Here is a 17,925-nt window from a genome sequence, read left to right on the forward strand (position 1 = left end):
ATCCTTCTCCCTTCCTCTCTGTAAAAAATCAATAAAATATGTTAAAAAAAAAAAAAAAGAAAGGAAGAAAGAAAGAAAGAAAGAAAGAAAGGTAGTATGTCCCTCAGTTCACCCATTCAGTAAGCAAGCAGTTTCTGACCACATCCTACATCAGGGGTCCTCAAACTTTTTAAACAGGGGGCCAGTTCACTGTCCCTCAGACCGTTGGAGGGCCGGACTATAGTTTAAAAAAAAAACTATGAACAAATTCCTATGCACACTGCACATATCTTATTTTGAAGTAAAAAAACAAATGTTTTCGGCGGGCCGCAGTTTGAGGACCCCTGTTACATGTTAGCACTGGGGATGCAAAGATAATGTCTTCAGTTGGTTATAAATAGCTGTAACAGAAACAGTTTTAAGATAGTATGGGGGTTTTCCCTATGCTTACAGAGGAGAGTTCACTGAGGAGATGACTTTTGAACTAAATCAGAAAAGCAGAGTAGGAAAACATCAGGTACCAGGTAGGGGTGAAAAACGGAGATGTTTCTAGCAGGGAGAATAGCTCAGACAAAATCAACAACTGTAATAATCTTTGTCCCTTCCCCTCTGGGAGAAGTATCAACTGTTCTGGTTTGTCTAAGTCAGGACATAGCAGTTTTAGTGCTAAAACCAGCAAAGTATCAGGCAAATTGCGATGAATTGGTCACCCTATTAATGCATCACTTTCAAATCTTAAGTCTTCTCAAGTACAGATTACATTGCCCCAACATAGTATAGGTTATTTTGTTTGTTTGTTAATCCTCACCCGAGGATATTTTTCCATTGATTTTTAGAGAAAGTGGAAGGGAGCAGGAGAGACAGAGAGGGAAACATTGATGTGAGAGAGACATCAACTGGTTTCCTCCTGCACATGGGGCTGGGGATTAAGCCTGCAACCAAGGTATGTGTCCTTCTTGTATGCATGCATATAAGCATAACTAATGGACATAAGACACTGGGGGGTAAGGGAGGGTAGTGGTTTGTCAAGGGCGGGGGGGGGGGGAAAGGATACTTATGTAATACCCTTTGTAATACTTTAAGAGGAAAATAAAAAAAAAACAAAAAAAACAAAATAGAAACAAAACAAAAAAATAAAAAAAAAAAAAAAAAAAAAAAAAAAAAAAAAAAGGTATGTGTCCTTGACCGGAATCGAACCCACAACCCTTCGGATCCCATCTTACCTGATCAACCCGAAGAGAGCATTACCCTGAGCTTCCCTTGTTGTGCACAGTACACTCACCATTCTGTGGGGACACAGAATGAGAGATCAGACCCAGGAAGGTGAGGGGATATATAGGTCACATAATTACTGAGTCAAATAGGCCAAGGCCATAGTATAGTAGTTTGAAACATGAGCTTAGAAAACAGACCTGGGTCTGAGTCCTGGCTCCAGCACTCAACTTGTTAACATTGGGCAAGTACATCTAAACCTGCATTCTGTCATCTGTAAATGGTTCTATCTGCTTTATTGGATTGTTTGAGAGGATTAAGTGATGGGTAAAATCTCTGAGCACAGTGTCAAGTACAAAACTGATATTCAATAAATGGTAGCTAATTATTACACCTACTCATAGGATATGAAACATAAGTTGATCCAGCTGATGTGGAGAGACTGGAATAAGGAAGTAAGACAAGCAGCTGCCGAAACTCTGGGGCAAATGAATCTTGGGAAAGAGCTGCATGATACAATCAGGTAAACTGAGGCAACATGAAGAAAGAAACTTTTCTATTCTTAAAAAATGTTCAGAGGCCCTGGGATTTAGCCAGCCAGCCTTTGGGGAGCTGCTCTGTATGCTCAGCATTGTACTAGGTGCCACTGCAGGATTATTATTTTTTTTTAGATAAAACAAAAGGTTAACAGTCCTTACAGATACTAACAATGTGGCTAAGGAAAGAATCATTGAGTGCCTACTAGGTGTTAGTCACTATTTTGGATGATTAAGAGTTCAAAAGTATGACATGATTCTGATTATACAGGCAAGATACACAAATATCTAATAAGGTCAAGTTTCATGGAGGACAGCTAAGACTACACAGGCAAAGAGAAGGAAAGACATTTGGGAGCCAAATGTAGAAATGAGCCTGGCACAGGTGAAGGCAGCAAAGAGAACTGTAGCAAGCAAGAGGTGCATGTTTAAAAGTGTCTTTTATTTAGTCATTCGACATAATTAGGTAATAGGGATTCAAGTAAATAAGACAGCCGAGTCTCTACCCAGTGAAACTTAACCTAATAGGGGATAAGGCTGACTAGGAAAGGGTGGAAATGGATAATGGAGAGCCTACAGAGGTTGGATTTTATCCTGAGGGCATTGGGGGGAAGGAGCATCAAAAGTTTGAAGAGGGGAAATAAAAGCACCTGTACTTTACAGAATCAAGCTGAGTCTAGGAAATTCCCAAGAGCGTGTGGAAGCCCTGTCTCTGATTAGTGGGCTCAAGCTCATGACCGCCAAGCTTTTCCCAAGCTTCCTAAACTGCTTCTCTGATGACTTCATGGCAGTTCGGCGAGCAGCCTGTTTAGCAGCAGGTGCCCTGCAGATCCGTAATACAATGGTGAGTCAAGGAAACAGGATCCCATCTTACCTGATAACCCGAAGAGAGCATTACCCTGAGCTTCCCTTGTGCATAGTACACTCACCATTCTGTGGGGACACAGAATGAGAGATCAGAACCAGGAAGGTAAGGGGATATACGGGCCACATCTATCAGTTGGGACCACATTTAGCTCCCAGCCAGCCCAGACTTTACTCTAGAGCACATCCTTGAATCTTCTTCTCACCTTATTTATGGGCTTTAAGATCAACTCCAGTGAGTGAAGTTGTAATTCCACATTATTAGGGGAAAACCTGATGGAGGTATTCAAAAGAAGCCTGTATCACCATATAGATCTGTGAGCTGAGAAAAACAATGGACAGATATGAGATAATTCAGCTAATATATTATGCGTGCAGGGTAATACTTCAGACTCCAGCTCATTTGTCACTAGGATATGTCATTTTTCAGACAAGAGGGGTCCCTTCCTCTCGTTCATTTTTGCTCTGGTCTTCTCCACTCAACATTGCCTTTTATCCATCCCAGGTGTTTTCTTTCTTTCTTATCCCAGGTTTTTGAATGCCTCCGGAATCTGATACAGAAAGATCCTTACTGGAAAATCAAGGCCTTTGCCCTTCGAGGTATGACAGAGAAAATGGCCCCAGCTTCTCAACCTCAAATATCTTTTCCATAAGCTAGTACAAATGACCCCCAGAATTTCTCTACTAAGGGGTGAAGTGTAGGGGAGATGATCACACTTGCTCAGAAGTTCCTTGCCTGAGAAATTCGATTATTTTTTGCTTTTAAATTTTTAGTTAAGGATCCTGAGTCTAGGTCAATGTCAAACTTGTTAAGGCAAAGGGGGTGACAGTCCCTGACAATTTAATTAGTTCCAAGTAGGAATCCACTTGGAAAACACTGTTGGATACACTTGCTTTCTCTGGAGATTTCAACTATAGGACTCTCTACAAGTGAGACCACATTCAAGACTGCTACAGACCTAAAACCCTGCCCTCAACATTTCCTAGTTTATTTTTAAGGATCTTCTACGTTGCTTGAGTCTTTGGCAGGTCCCTAGCAGAATCGGCCCTAGGTAAACCTGTGAAGTTATTGTTCCCCCTTTCTTCACCGATTGGCCCAGCTGACAGACCTGTTATGGGCTAGACTCCATGAAGTGTCACCAGGTATTCGACTAAAGCTTGCCATAGCATCACTCTGCCTTGACTAGGCTAGTTTTCTGAGTTATGAGTCACATATCTCATCCCTACATTTACCTACTTACGATAGGTATTCTCATATCCTAAGGGGCAAGGCTGGGATAGAACACCTCTCCTAGAAATCCTTTGGCGATAATGTTCTACTCAAACTCATCTCCGAAATTCTAATGGTGATTATCATCCAAAAGAGAAGAAATAAACAAAACAAATACTTAGTGGCTGCCTACACATTAATAAAACCATTTCTGGATGTTAGGATATAGCCAGATTAGTCTTAAGTGACAGTGGAAGACACTGCCCTCTGATCTCCGCAGCTTTGGGACAGATTGGCCAAGTGAGTCCCCCGCTGACAGACCTCCTGCTCTGGGCTATACACTATGAAGCGTCACCAGGTGTACGTCTAGAAGCTTGCCGTAGCATCCTAGCCCTCAACCTTCAAGGGGACCAGGTCAGGAACACCTTCCTAGACGTGCTGCTCCTAGAAAAACATGATGCTGTTCTAAAGTAAGCACTAAACCTCTGGTTCCTTCCCCTACCCCGGGTACTGCCCGTCCTTGTTAACAGAATACAGCCTTGTGGCTGCCTAATGGCTGTAAAAGCATGTGCTCACCTGTGCCATTCACCTACTTACCAAAATGGGTAACAGGAAAACGAATTTACATTAGATTGAAAGTCAAGCTCATATAGTTCACGCACCTATTCTCTATCCCAGGTGTTTTAAGTTATTAATTTATTCAATTAACATGTATCAAAAGTGCCTACTGTGACAACAGGCTTTAAAGTAAAAAAGTCTAGGTTTAAATACCAACTCATGCTATGTGAGTCCAAGTAAATTAATTAAACTCTCAGAGCCCCTTTTTTTCTCTTCACATATCAAATGCAGACGATAGTCCATTTTATGGATTTGTGGTGATTAATGTTCACTACCTGTCATAAAGACATTCAATAAATGGTGTTTATTAGTACCTTCAAATATATCATCTCAAAAACTAAGTAACATCCTTAAGAGTTAAACATCATACCACTTGAGGATAAGGCACAGCAAAAGTGCATAGTTAGGATTGGAATTTAGGATTCTTGACTGATTCCAAGTCCTGTATTTTCCAACCCCATGCTTTTTTAAAGGATAGAAACAATCTAAGAAGTCTTCTTATTTTTCAGGGAAATTCACCAGGCAATGAAGATACTCAAGATAGAACGTGAAGGAAACCAGGAAATGCTTCAGGAGGTCAAGAACAAGGTAGACAAATACAAGCTGTGTTTTCAAGGGAAAATTCAGGGCTTGCAAGAATTCTTCAAACCCTTTTTGCCCCTAAAGCATGTGTACACACCATTTCCCCCGATCACGGAAGTACTTTCTACAATCCTAGACAGATACCACATCATTTTTTTTATATAAGTTTTTTAAAAAATATATTTTATTGGTTTTTTACAGAGAGGAAGGGAGAGGGATAGAGAGTTAGAAACATCGATGAGAGAGAAACATCGATCAGCTGTCTCCTGCACACCTCCTACTGGGGATGTGCCCACAACCAAGGTACATGCCCTTGACCGGAATCGAACCTGGGACCTTTTGTCCGCAGGCTGACGCTCTATCCACTGAGCAAAACCAGTTAGGGCAGATACCACATCATTTGAAGACACAAAACATCTGTGCAAAATAGGATTATAAAATCCTCTTAGTAAAAAGACAAAACCAAAATCCTATTAGTTCTATTAAGTAGTTCTCAAAATCAGGGTTTGTTGTTGTTTATAAAATAGTTTCCTATTTTCTCCTCACCATCTCCTAAACCAAAGTTCTTCCCCCCCGCCCCTCCCCCCCCATAGGTATAATGAAGGAATGAGGGACTAGAGCTGGCCTCCTACATTTTCTTTTTCCTTCTGAACTTTTCTGATCTGGGCTCTGTCACCAAAAGAACACTAGCTGAATAGGTGGTTCTAATTTTTCAAAGCTGTTAGAGGAGTGGAAGAAATAGAGTGAAAAGGACTTTAAAAATGTAAAAGATTCTTTCTTCAGATATAATTCACAAAACCAACCTCACACCAAGCAGACATTTCGTAGCAGATTGCTTTCATCATGCCCAAAAAGCTAAAGTTAATTTTTCATTAACAAATGTAAAAATGTCCTACCAATATCACAAGAGAACAATGCTCTCTGGTATTTATGTACCACCTAATACTAACAAGCATGAGCAGTAAGTTACTTCACTAATGCTTTTTGATGATTTGTAGCCTAGTGGTTGTTTTTTCCCAATATTATTTGTTTTGATCTAGATTCAAACACTAAACCAAAAGGACTTGCTGACGCAGAAAATATTCAAGATAGAGAAAGCCATAAAAAAAGTAAAGGGGGAAGCAAAACATATTTACTTGCAACCCAAAGAGGGACAAAAACCAAAGAAACTCTGTACTTTTCTTCAAGAAACTTTTCAAGGTAGGTTTTCCAGGGGTGAGTCCTATGCTTTTAGGATCTGGATGTTTTTGTGGTTTTTTTTTTTTTTTTAAAGTTATTTTTATTCACTTCAGAGAGGGAGAAGAGAAGTAGAAACATCAATGATGAGAATCATTGATTGGCTGCCCCCTGCACATCCCCTACTGGGGAAGGAGCCTGCAAGCCAAGTATGTGCCCTGAATCGAACTGTGACCTCTTGGTTCACAGGTCGACCACATTCAACCACTGAGCCACTCTGGCTGGGCAGGATCTGGATGTTTTGTGACTTAATTATGAGTCCTGTAGGATGAGAGCCAGGAAAGGCTACTACCTCCTTTCCTTATTGGGCTTTTTCTGCGTCCTTCTGTTATTTTTTTCCTCCTCCTACACCTCCCCACCTTGCTTTTATTTACTGTTTTATCCCTTTAAAAAAATGAATGAGGGAGCTCTATTTGAACTGATTTGAAAGTTGGGGGGGGGGGGGGGGAAATGGCAACAAATACATATCTGTCAACTAATGAATCTAAAAATAAAAATAAACCAATAAGGAGAAAAAAAAAGAAAGTTAGGGGGGGAAATGACATTAGAAAAACAAGTACAAAATAAAAACTAATGTAAAACACCCCCAAAAAACCGTATGGGCTTACCTTTAATAGTGGTTACCTCTGGAAAGTGGGGGTGGAGGGAGAGCTATCATATTACGTATATCTATGGTTTTACAACTTTAAAAGAAAGACTTTAGCCCTAGCCGGTTTGGCTCAGTGGATAGAGCGTCAGCCTGGGAACTGAAAGTCCCAGTTTCAATACCGGTCAAGGGCACATGCACGAGTTGTGGGCTCGATCCCCAGTGGGGGACTTGCAGGAGGCAGCGGATCTATGATTCTCTCTCATCATGTTTCTCTCTCTCTCTCTCTCTCTCTCTCCCTGTTCCTTCCTCTTTAAAATCAATAAAAAAAAATTTTTTTTTTTAAAGAAAGACTTTATAAAGTTCTCAACTTTATATAACTGAACCTATCAGTTATGGTGACAGGCTCTTAAAAGTTCCAGATAAAATCTAAATAATGAGGTGAAGACACCAATCTGGACCAATAGATACTTACAAAATCTGTGTGCCCAGGCGTAGCAGCAGCCTCAGGTCATTCAGCCAGCTGCCTACCAGCCACCACCCCAAACCCAGGTCTTCTGGTTCCAAGTCCAATGCTCTCTCTGGTACACCAGGCTCTTTTCCACCAACATGAGAATATTCACTTGCCAGATATGGGGAAGTTTCTTCCAACTGCCAGAAAAAAAATGAGAGTGGAAAGTAACTTGAACACCAGCTTCCCTCAGGGCCAGCTCACTACACGCTGGTTTACTAAAACCTATGATATCATAACTAGGAGACAGTGCCAGCCACTGATGCAAACAAGCACTGAGCAAAAACATACTCCCAAAAAGATAATATATCATAATTTTTCTAATATGATTGTGCTGTTGGGGGTTCAAGTAGCATGATTAAAATGAATAAATTACCTCCAAAGTTATAGAATTGGCCCCAATCCTACAGCTACCAAAGTTACCTTTCACCTCCAGTGGTCGGCAAACTGCGGCTCGTGAGCCACATGCGGCTCTTTGGCCCCTTGAGTGTGGCTCTTCCACAAAATACCGACTTCTGCGCCTGGGCCACGAAGTTTCAATCGTACTGTACGTGCGCTCCCGCACGTGGTATTTTGTGGAAGAGCCACACTCAAGGGGCCAAAGAGCCGCATATGGCTCGCAAGCCAGTTTGCCGACCACTGACCTAGGCCATTATAGATTGTCCCCATCTTCCTTCCCCCCTCCAACATTCCTTCAAACCATGCCACATAATAATCTAGCCTTAGAAAAGGGAAACATGCTTTGGCACTTTAATAACTTTTAACATTCATACAAACTCACAATAACAAACAGGATACTAACCCCAACCCTCCCCCAAACTGATGAATGAGAACTCAAATTAAGGATGCAAAGCAATTCCAAATAAAAACTTCTAATGTCTCAAGCAGAATGACAGCAAGTGCTACACAGTACACTGAAGCCTGAGGAGGATGATTAAGTTCGTATTCTGAAATGATCAGGGATCAAGGTTACTTGGGTAGAAATAGCTTTTTTCCACCTCCAACTTCTGCTTTTATTTCTGTGCCTAGATGTGGTGGTTCCTAAAACATCCTCTGAGTGTTTTGACACTGCAGCAGGCCTAAAGGTAAGTGTGAGCACGGTGATGGTTATCAAGGTAAGAACGTGAGTTTTTTCCCCTCCAGAACAAGGTGGTGGTGGTAGGAAGAGTCAGCACTACTGCCTTGTTTCCAGCAATCAACGAGAAACTAGTTCAGGTAAGAGGCATCTTGGTGAGCAGCAACCCCTTATCATATAACATGGTGGCCAAGGAAAGCTGGTCCTCCACACTGTCACAGGGCAGGTCCCCTACTCTCACAAACTCGGGGTAGGAGCGGAGTAAGAGTTCCATGGCATCAGCTTGCTGGGGTAATATCTCCAAGCACTTGGGCTCTTCCAGGTGATAAACACGGGAGTTTTCCACCGTGTAATAGAGAAACAAATGGCCTCCCTCGCCCAACAGCCGGGCTATCCCATCCTGAAGCATGTGCACTTCTGTTTCTGTTGTCAACTGGGCTCCTACGTTCACAGGCTCTCCTGCCTCCCAGCGAATTGGGAGCCCGTAAACACTTAGTGCCCTCTCCCTGTCAGTTAGCACGGGAGGCAGAGAATCGTGGATGAAGTCTTTGGCTCGCTGGTCAGCCACAGCATCGACAGGAGCAAAGTGTCCCAAGCGGGCAACCAAGACCCGCACCTTCTCCATGAAAGCAGTTCTTCGAGGATCCTTAGAATCCGAATGCTGGGCCCCCATGTAATCCATGAAGTCTCGGGGCAGTCCCCTACGAAACTCCACGTTTTCCTCCATGGCAGCCTGCACCGCCAGAGGCAGCACAGCCTCCAAGAAGTCACCCCAGGTATTGCGCTGGTACGTGGACAAGGTGAGGTGGAGAGAGTGCACCCCATCCTGGCATTCGGCTTGGTGAATGAAGCCCCGAGGAAAATAGAGCAAATCTCCAGGTTCCAGCACGGTCTGCAGCACCGGCTCACCAAGGTCTTCCTGGCTGAAGTTGGGGCTGGACGTCAGGGCCAATTCCTCAGTCGGGACCCGGGGTCGGTAGACACGCCAGAGTTTCCGACCTTCCAGCTGCAGCACAAACGCCTCGATGTCGTCGTAGTGGGGGGCAAAGCCCTGCGAGTTGGGGGGCGTGAGGTAAACGTTGGAGCCCGCCATGCTTCCAAACTGCTCCTGGAGCACAGCCAAAAACTGCCACACGGTGGTCGAGAAGGCCTGGGGACAAAGGAGGCGCAGGGAGCAGCCGGCCTGGTACAGGGACCACGCGGCAGCGGGCAGGGCCCGGCCCGGCGGATTCAAGGTCTCGCGCCGCCCGTCGAGGTAGCGCGCGGCGTCCAGGTGCTGCCCAAACTGCACCTCCTCGTTGCGCAGCATGGCATCCAGGTCGGCGGTAGAGAAAAGACCCTGGTAGTAGGTGTGGTCCTGCCGCCGCACCAGCACCGCCTCCCGCTCCCACAGGCGCCGGTAGAAATGATCGGGTGGCATGGGCGCAATGAGCCATTCGAAGAGGCGTGCTGCCCGCCGCCGGCTGCTGGGGATGCGGTTCAGCTCGGCCAAGACGCGCCGCAATGGAGAGTCCCAGGCTGGCTCCCCGCCGGTGCCACCCACCTGCGACCCCGACAGCGTCGCGGGGGCCGCGGCCGCCAAGTGCTGGGCAGAGAGAAGCAGGGCCGAGGTCTCCACCAGGCGCGAGGGCGGCGCCGAAGCGGGCACCAGGCGCGCCGGCGGGGTCTGCGCCTCCACCAAACGCGCCGGCGGGGTCTGCAGGGAGCGGGCCGCGGGCGAGGCCTCCAGCAGCTCAGCAGGGCCCAGGTGGCCGTACGGCTCTCGCCGGGCCGCATCCGGGGTGGCCGTCGCCCCTCCAGGCGGCGGGTCCCTGGGACCGTCCACGGTCGATTCCACCCGCGAGTCCTCCGAGTCTTCGCTGGGCAGCGTCTGGGCCCTCAGCGCCGCCAGGCGGGACGCAGCGCTTCTCCTGAGCTGCCTGCGGATTTTCCTGGGCCTCAGGGGCAGAACCAGCACCGACCCGCTGTGTGACTGTGGCTGGCGCCGGCGTCTCAGCCGCCCGCGCCTCAGCAAACCCGCACTAGCCCGGAGCCCGTCCATGGTCGCACTCTCCTCCGAGCCGGGAGCCAGCGAGAGGGAGGCGCACGCTGGGCTGGTCGCCGCCGCGGTGTACTGTGGGAAGGGGGCGGGCCTCCAGCCCCCTCGTTGGCCACGCCCACTACTCCACTCAGCGCCTTCTGGTCACTGTATGAACCTTCATTTATTTTTACAATTCTGTAATACAACAACAGTATGTTGCATTGTGTATTCACCACGCCGAGTAAAATCCCCTTCCTTCTCCATTTATTCCCCCTTACACTCTTCTACCTTCCCCCACCCCTTTTTCCCTCTCGTCTGGTAATCACCATATGGTTGTCAGGAGGATTTCCTTTTTGTTTTTTGGGTTTTTTTTGCTTGATCCCGCCACCCTTTTCACCCAGTCTCCCAACCCCCCAACCCCGAACGCCCTTCCCCTCTGACAGCTATCAGTCTGTTCTCTGTCTCTACGAGTCTATTTCTATTTTGTTCATTAGATTCCACATATAAGTGAAATCATATACTTGTTTTTCTCTGGCTTGCTTATTTCACTTAGCAAAACAGTACTTTAATCGAAATGCGTGGCTTCACACTAGAACCAAGGAATCTCTGCCAAATTAACAGGGATTTCATATTTAGAGGGCAATTGTTTTAAGTATTTGTTTTTTTGTTTGTTTGTTTTGTTTTTGTAATCCTCACCGGAGGATTTTTTTCCATTGATTTTTATTTTATTTTATTTTAATTTTTTTAGAGAGTGGAGGGAAGGGAGGGGAAAAGAAACACCAATGTAAGAGAGACAAATCCATTGGTTGCCTCCTGGTTTGGTTGGCTCCTGGTTTGATTGCCTTCTGCACACTCCCTGACAGGGGCTGGGGACTAGCTGGTAACCCAGGTACCTGCCCTTGACCTGGAATTGAAGCCCCCAGACCCTTTGGTCTGTGGGTAGATGCTCAGAGCTAGAGGACAATTTATTTACTTATTTATAATTATTTTAATTTTTTATTGATTTAGAAAGGGAGGAAGAGAAGGAGAGAGAAACATCAATGTGAGAACTACATGGATCGGTTGCCTCTTGAACCTGCTGGGGATCATACCCATAACCTATGCATGTGCCCTGACCAGGAATTAGCCCGAGACTTTCAGGTGCATGGGACAATGCTCCTACCAACTGAGCCACTCCAACCAGGGCTAGAGGGCAATTTAAAAATCAAGTTGCTAGGGACTTCAGTAGAAAGAAAGTTGACTACGTAACTCTTTATTCTTTCTAGTCTCTGCATATTGCATGTCCCAGGAGTCCTCATTTCTGAACAGCATGTTACAGAGCAGTTTTTCACAGAAAGTGCATAAATCTTGTTTTCAAGAAATACCCTCAGGCAAGCTTTGAGATTTTTGTTTAAACCTTGGGTGGTTCTGGTCTTTACTCTGCAGGTGATGGGATTAATTGAAGCCCTCTGTAAATTCCTCCACCCAACTTCTCTTTGCACTTTCTCCATTACAAATTCTCCTGGTTGTTGCCTTCTCTCTGAAAAAGGAGTTAGGACTTGCATTCTTCTTTTTTTCTTTTTAAATATTTTTTTTTATTGACTTAGAGAGAGAGGAAGGGAGAGGGAAAGAAAGAACATCAATGAGAGAGAAACATCTATGGGCTGCCTCCTGCATGCCCCCTACTGGGGATGGAGCCCCAACAGGGGCCATGCCCTGGCAGGGAATCCAAGGGCCACCTTTGGTACAAGAAACAAGGCTCAATCAACTGAACCACACTGGCTAGCGCTCTATTTGCATTCTTGTTATCTGCCCTTCCCATCTGCTCTGGGATTTTGTTTCATTAGCTACAACTTCTCTCTCCAGAATCCTCAATCTCATCTCTGAATCTTATATTAACCTCTTTTTTAAAAAACTCTTTATTATTTAAAGTATTACATAAGTCTCCTTTGTCCCCCATTGACCTCTCCCCAGCCACTCCCACCCCCCAGCACATGCCCTCACCCTCCTACTGTCTGTGTCCATTGGTTATGCTCATATGCATGCATCCAAGTCCTTTGTTGATCTCTTATCCCCATGCCCCCTGCCTTCCCTCATAGGTCGGACAGTCTGTTCTATGCTTCTATGACTCTGGTTCTATTTTTGTTCATCAGTTTATGTTGATCATTATATCCCACATATGAGTGACATCATGTGATATTTATCTTTCTCTGACTGGCTTATTTTGCTTAGCATAATGCTCTCCAGTTCTATCCATGCTGTTGCAAATGGTAAGAATGTCTTCTTTTTTTACAGCAGCGTAATATTCCATTGTGTAGATGTACCACAGTTTTATAATCTACTCATCTGCTGATGGGCACTTAGGCTGTTTCCAAACCTTAGCTATTGTAAATTGTGCTGCTATGAACATTAGGGGTGCATATATCATTTCTGATTAGTGTTTCTGTTTTCTTGGGATATATTCCTAGAAGTGGGATTCCTGGGTCAAATGGGTATTCCATTTTTAATTTTTTGAGGAAACTCCATACTGTTTTCCACAGTGGCTGCACCAGCCTGCATTCTCACCAGCAGTGCAAGAGGGTTTCTTTTTCTCCTCATTCGCGACAGCACTTGTCTTGTTTGTTGCTTTGTTGATGATAGCCATTCTGACAGGTGTGAGATGGTACCTCACTGTCATTTTGATTTGCATCTCTCGGTTGAGTAGTGACTTTGAGCATGTTTTCATATGTCTTTTGGCCTTCTGTATGTCCTCTTTTAACAGGGGTCTAGTTAGGTATTTTGCCATTTTTTTTTATTAGATTGTTTATCTTCCTTTTGTTAAGTAGTAAGTTATGATGCCTAGGAATAATTTTTTTAAAAATATATTTTATTGATTTTTTACAGAGAGGAAGGGAGAGGGATAGAGAGTTAGAAACATCCATGAGAGAGAAACATCGATCAGCTGCCTCCTGCACACCCCCTACTGGGGATGTGCCTACAACCAAGGTACATGCCCTTGACCGGAATCAAACCTGGGACTCTTCAATCCACAGGCCGACGCTCTAGCCACTGAGCCAAACTGGTCAGGGCTCTAGGAATAAATTTAACCAAGGAGGTAAAGGTCCTGTGCTCAGAAAATTACAGGAAGCTGAAAAAAGAGATAAAGGAAGACATAAACAAATGGAAAAATATACCATGTTCATGGATTGGTAGAATCAACATCATTAAAATGTCCAAACTACCCAAATCAATCTATAGATTCAAGCAATCCCCATTAAAATACCAACTGCCTATTTCAAAGACCTAGAAAAAACTCTCCGAAAATTCATCTGGAATTAAAAAAGACCTCAAATAGCTGCAGCAATCTTGAGAAAGAAGAACAAAGTTGGAGGGGTCACAATGCCAGATATCAAGCTGTATTACAAAGCCACTGTTCTCAAAACTGCCTGGTACTGGCACAAGAACAGACATATAGACCAATGGAACAGAACAGAGAATCCAGTAATCGACCCAAGCCATTATGCTCAATTAATATTTGACAAAGGAGGCAACAGCATACAGTGGAGTCAAGATAGTCTCTTCAATAAATGGTGTTGGGAAAATTAGACAGATACATGCAAAAAAATGAAACTAGATCACCAACTTACATCATACACAAAAATAAACTCAAAATGGATAAAGGACTTAAATGTAAGACGGGAAACCATAAAAATCTTAGAAGAAGCTATAGGCAGCAAAGTAGCAGACATTTGTGGTAGCAATATCTTTATCGATATAGCTCCTAGGGCAATGGAAACTAAGGAGAAAATAAACAAATGGGACGACATCAAAATAAAAAGCTTCTGCACAGCAAAAGAGACCATCAACAAAACAAGAAAGCCCACTGCATGGGAGAACCTGTATTTGCCAACGATATCTCCGATAAGGGTTTAATCTCCAAAATTTACAGGGAATGCATACTACTTAAATCAACCTTTTAAATGTGGATCTCTTGTTTACAGGCACTGTGATAGGCATGACAGTTTAATTGTTAATAACAACATAGTCACTATCTCCATGTAATTACTGTTGTTTTGTACATAGATTGTCTTCATTTTAATTTTTTTAGATAAATTCCTAGGAATGGAATTTCTGAATCAAAGAGCAAGATGATTTTTGTGATTATTAGTAGGTTTTACTGAATTCCCTCTGAAGTTTACAATGTTGCAAGCAGTTATGAGCAGATTAGACTGCATGGCCTCTAGGGCATGTCCTGTGATTCTGGTTGATCTTTTTATCTGTTTTAAAAATATTTTCTTATTGGTTTCAGAGAGCAAGGGAGAGACAGAGAGAGAATCTAACTCTGAGTTCCTGGTTCATAGGTTGATGCTCAACCATTGAGCCACACCAGCCGGGCTCTGTTTGATCTTTCAATCCTCTTCCTCAGTCACATTCCTATCTAAACACTTGGCAAACCTTTTAGATTTTGTCCCTACCATATGCCACATCCACGCTTTCTATTTCTCACATGGTCTATTACAGTAGTCCTCAATTGATGGCGATTTTGCCTCCAGAAGTAACACTTAGCTTGTGGGGTGGAGAGGGGGAAGGGAATCGTATAACATCTAGTGCAGCTATTTTCATCCTTTTTCATCACATTGGTAGTAGACTAAGGAGGCAGAAGAAAGCAAAGCGGGGAAATCTCTAGGACTGGATATAAAGCAAAATGGAGAAACACTTCTTTTACATTGGTGGGTACAGGATAATTAATAATTAACATTCACAGCTCACAGAGATAGTATTTGGGAACAAGATAACAATAAGGGGTTCTGTGGTGTACTGATCTGGTGCCAGCAGTTGTGCCTTCCAGGGGTAGGAAAAGAAAATTACTCTGGCCCGGCCAGTGTGGCTCAGTGGTTGAGCGTTGACCCATGCACCAAGAGGTCCCCGGTTTGATTCCAGGTCAAGGCACATGACCAGGTCTCGGGCTCAATCCCCAGAAGGGGACATGTAGGAGGCAACCAATCCATGTTGATGTTTATCATCGATGTTTCTATCTCTCTCTCCTTCTTCCTCCTCTCTTTCAAAAATCAATAAAAACATTTAACAATAAAATAAAATGACTATAATGTGTTTTTAAAATATATTTTTATTGATTTTAGAAAGGAAGGGAGAAGAAGAGAGAGATAGAAACATCAGTGATGAGAGAGAATCATTGATTGGCTGCCTCCTGCACACCCTGTACCAGGGATCAAGCCCACAACTGGGGCATTGCCCTGACCAGAAATCTAACTGTGATCTCCTGGTTCATAGGTTGATGCTCAACTACTGAGCCACGCCAGCCAGGCCAATGTGTTTTGTTTTGTTTTTAAATGAAAGAAAATTACTTTGTCCTTTCAAAAGTATGTTATCCTAGAAGCATAAGAAAAATGGACAGAGCTCACTTAAGGTGAAGGTTGATCTTTGCTAAGGAAGTTTTAGGCCTGGGACATGACATGCCCAGTTAGAAATTTATGATCAGAACATCCTGTGTAGGTACTTTTGGTCACTGAGCTTGTTAGGCCTGCCATGTGCCTCCCACCTAATCCCCTGCTTGTCAAGTTTATTATGTAGCCCCTTTTCTTTCACAATATAAGTAGCCTCCAACCAGTCTCTAACTTTAGTCTCTCCCTAATCAATTTGTAACATAGGTAGCTACAATGTCAATTTTCTCAAGTTGTGGCCCCAAATGTGCCATTGTCCTGCTCAAAACCCATCTGTGTTCCCCATCGACCAATCCAAGCCCTTCAGCTAGATGCTAAAGTCACATAGTGCGACAGCCTTATCAGCCTTGACAACTCTGCTAAACATTACTTCTGCAAGTTAGACTATTTGCTGTTCCTTGCCTATGTTCTCCTTCACACATTTACTCATGCTGTTCCCCTAAATGCTGTCTCCCAATCATCTTTTGTCACTACCCTTATTTAAGTCTATTTCACATTCCATCTTCTCACCAAAGTCTCTCCTATCTCTAATCACAAGAGAACTTGGGCCCTTTCACATGAATTTAGCACATTGTGCTTGTTTTGGTATATAGTGTACTTGTCATAGTCTCTCCTAAACTTCATAGACTGTAAAATCCTTCAAGGAAAGGATTTCCTGTGCTTTTTGCTCTTACTTTTAACACACTGCTTTTCACACAGAAGGTGCACAGAAGTGTCTATTGGGAAGCAGACCCACCAGAATTGAGTCCCTCCCACTCCTAGTACATGGCATTAGCTCAGTCAAGTTACTCTCTCAGGCCTCAGGAATCCCATCTGTAAAATGAGAATAAAAATTGAACCTACTTCTTCTTCTTTTTAAACTTGTATTTTAGCCAGTTGATATTTGGGAAGTGCTATTTTAGTACAAGTTTATTATTATTTTTTCTTTTTTTTTTTTAACCTACTTCTTTATAGGGTTGTTGTAAAGATAAAATAATGCACATAAGGCACTTAGCACAGAGTCTGGTTTAAAGCTAAACACTTACAAATGGTAGCTATAATAATAATTTATTATTATGGCACAAAACCCTGTATTACCTATATGATGACTGGGTGTCACTAGCCTACTTCAGAGGAATCAGGAGTCAGGAAGGCAGAGAAGTTCTTGAATTGGGCAGCATGACAGAGTGGGATAGGGAGGTTAGATTGTTTTTGCATATGCACCGTGGAAGTTGAGTCAGTGGGGCCGATATCAGACAAAACCATTGTGTGAGGTACTGCTCTGTACAAAGTTACCTGGCCAAGAGCCAGAGTAGGGTCTGATACCAACCTGTTCTCCTTCCAAGTCCTGTGGCTTCGTCTAGGGCTGCAGTGTCTGAAGGAAGGGACAGCAGAGGGGCTGTGTGTGTGCTGATGGGGCTCTGACATGTGATCCCCTGGGGAAATGCTGAAGAAGGCAGGTCAAGTTTGTCAATAGGAGCTTTAATTGCCTTTTCAATGAGATTGGTTTTCAATATACAGTGGACACAGTCTGCAGTGAACAAGGGGGATGAGCTGTCCGTGTTTGCTCTCAAAGCCAAGGGACAGTCTGCTCAGCTAGAGGAAGGCTGTAAATTTGTCTTCCGCATCCTGTACAAATATCTCTTCCTCCTAGTCTTTCCTGTGACCTCATCTTTATTTTTTCCAGCATTTTGTGATTTCCTGGAAGAATATTGTTGCTGCCTTGTCTCCTAGTTTCCGTAGTGACTGGGAGGTACCTTTTGGAGCCTGACTTATCTTTAATTTCATCACTTTTCCTGTGGCTCTACTTAGTTCTCACTACAAAAGCAGCTATTAATAACCATTTTTAGGAATATAATTTAAGGACATGGAATAATGTTCCTAATATATCATGAGTGGGAAAAACAGACAAAATAAATATTACAGTTGGATCCCAGTTGGGGTACTTTGTGTGTCGATTTGTATGTGTATATATCTATTCACTCATACACAGATCCATTCATATTACTGAAAAAAATTAGGAGTCTTTCCACTGCAATATTCAACAGTGTTTATCTTTAGATGGTGGTCCAGGTAATTTTTATTTTCTTCTTCTTT

General features: G+C 43.6%; 2 protein-coding genes across 19 annotated transcripts in view; one reads left to right on the forward strand and one right to left on the reverse strand.

The window, feature by feature from the left end:
• Positions 1-17,925, forward strand: part of HEATR4 (HEAT repeat containing 4) — an 84,174-nt gene that overhangs the window by 62,180 nt on the left and 4,069 nt on the right. For all 17 annotated transcript variants that reach the window (XM_070416984.1, XM_070417004.1, XM_070417010.1 and 14 more), the window contains 7 exons: positions 1,596-1,714; positions 2,391-2,571; positions 3,122-3,191; positions 4,082-4,271; positions 4,929-5,007; positions 6,042-6,201; positions 8,364-8,419. In XM_070416984.1, the coding sequence (XP_070273085.1) occupies positions 1,596-1,714; positions 2,391-2,571; positions 3,122-3,191; positions 4,082-4,271; positions 4,929-5,007; positions 6,042-6,201; positions 8,364-8,419 (855 nt within the window). The remainder of the gene's footprint in view (positions 1-1,595; positions 1,715-2,390; positions 2,572-3,121; positions 3,192-4,081; positions 4,272-4,928; positions 5,008-6,041; positions 6,202-8,363; positions 8,420-17,925) is intronic.
• RIOX1 (ribosomal oxygenase 1) lies at positions 7,346-10,489 on the reverse strand. 2 transcript variants are annotated; one of them, XR_011471601.1, is made up of 2 exons: positions 8,137-10,489; positions 7,346-7,474 (listed from the first exon to the last, which is right to left on the reverse strand). XR_011471601.1 is itself a non-coding variant. In XM_070417018.1 (1 exon), the coding sequence occupies exon 1, from the start codon at positions 10,448-10,450 to the stop codon at positions 8,546-8,548; it is 1,905 nt and encodes a 634-aa protein (XP_070273119.1). In that variant the 5' UTR covers positions 10,451-10,489; the 3' UTR covers positions 8,057-8,545. The 2 variants fall into 2 exon arrangements, 1 of the variants encoding a protein (XP_070273119.1); XM_070417018.1 differs by lacking the exon at positions 7,346-7,474 and having other exon boundaries at positions 8,057-10,489.

This window comes from Myotis yumanensis, unplaced genomic scaffold, assembly GCF_028538775.1.
Source record: "Myotis yumanensis isolate MYYU_CA2020_CCGP unplaced genomic scaffold, mMyoYum1.0.hap1 SCAF_1, whole genome shotgun sequence".
NCBI classification, from domain to species: domain Eukaryota; kingdom Metazoa; phylum Chordata; class Mammalia; order Chiroptera; family Vespertilionidae; genus Myotis; species Myotis yumanensis.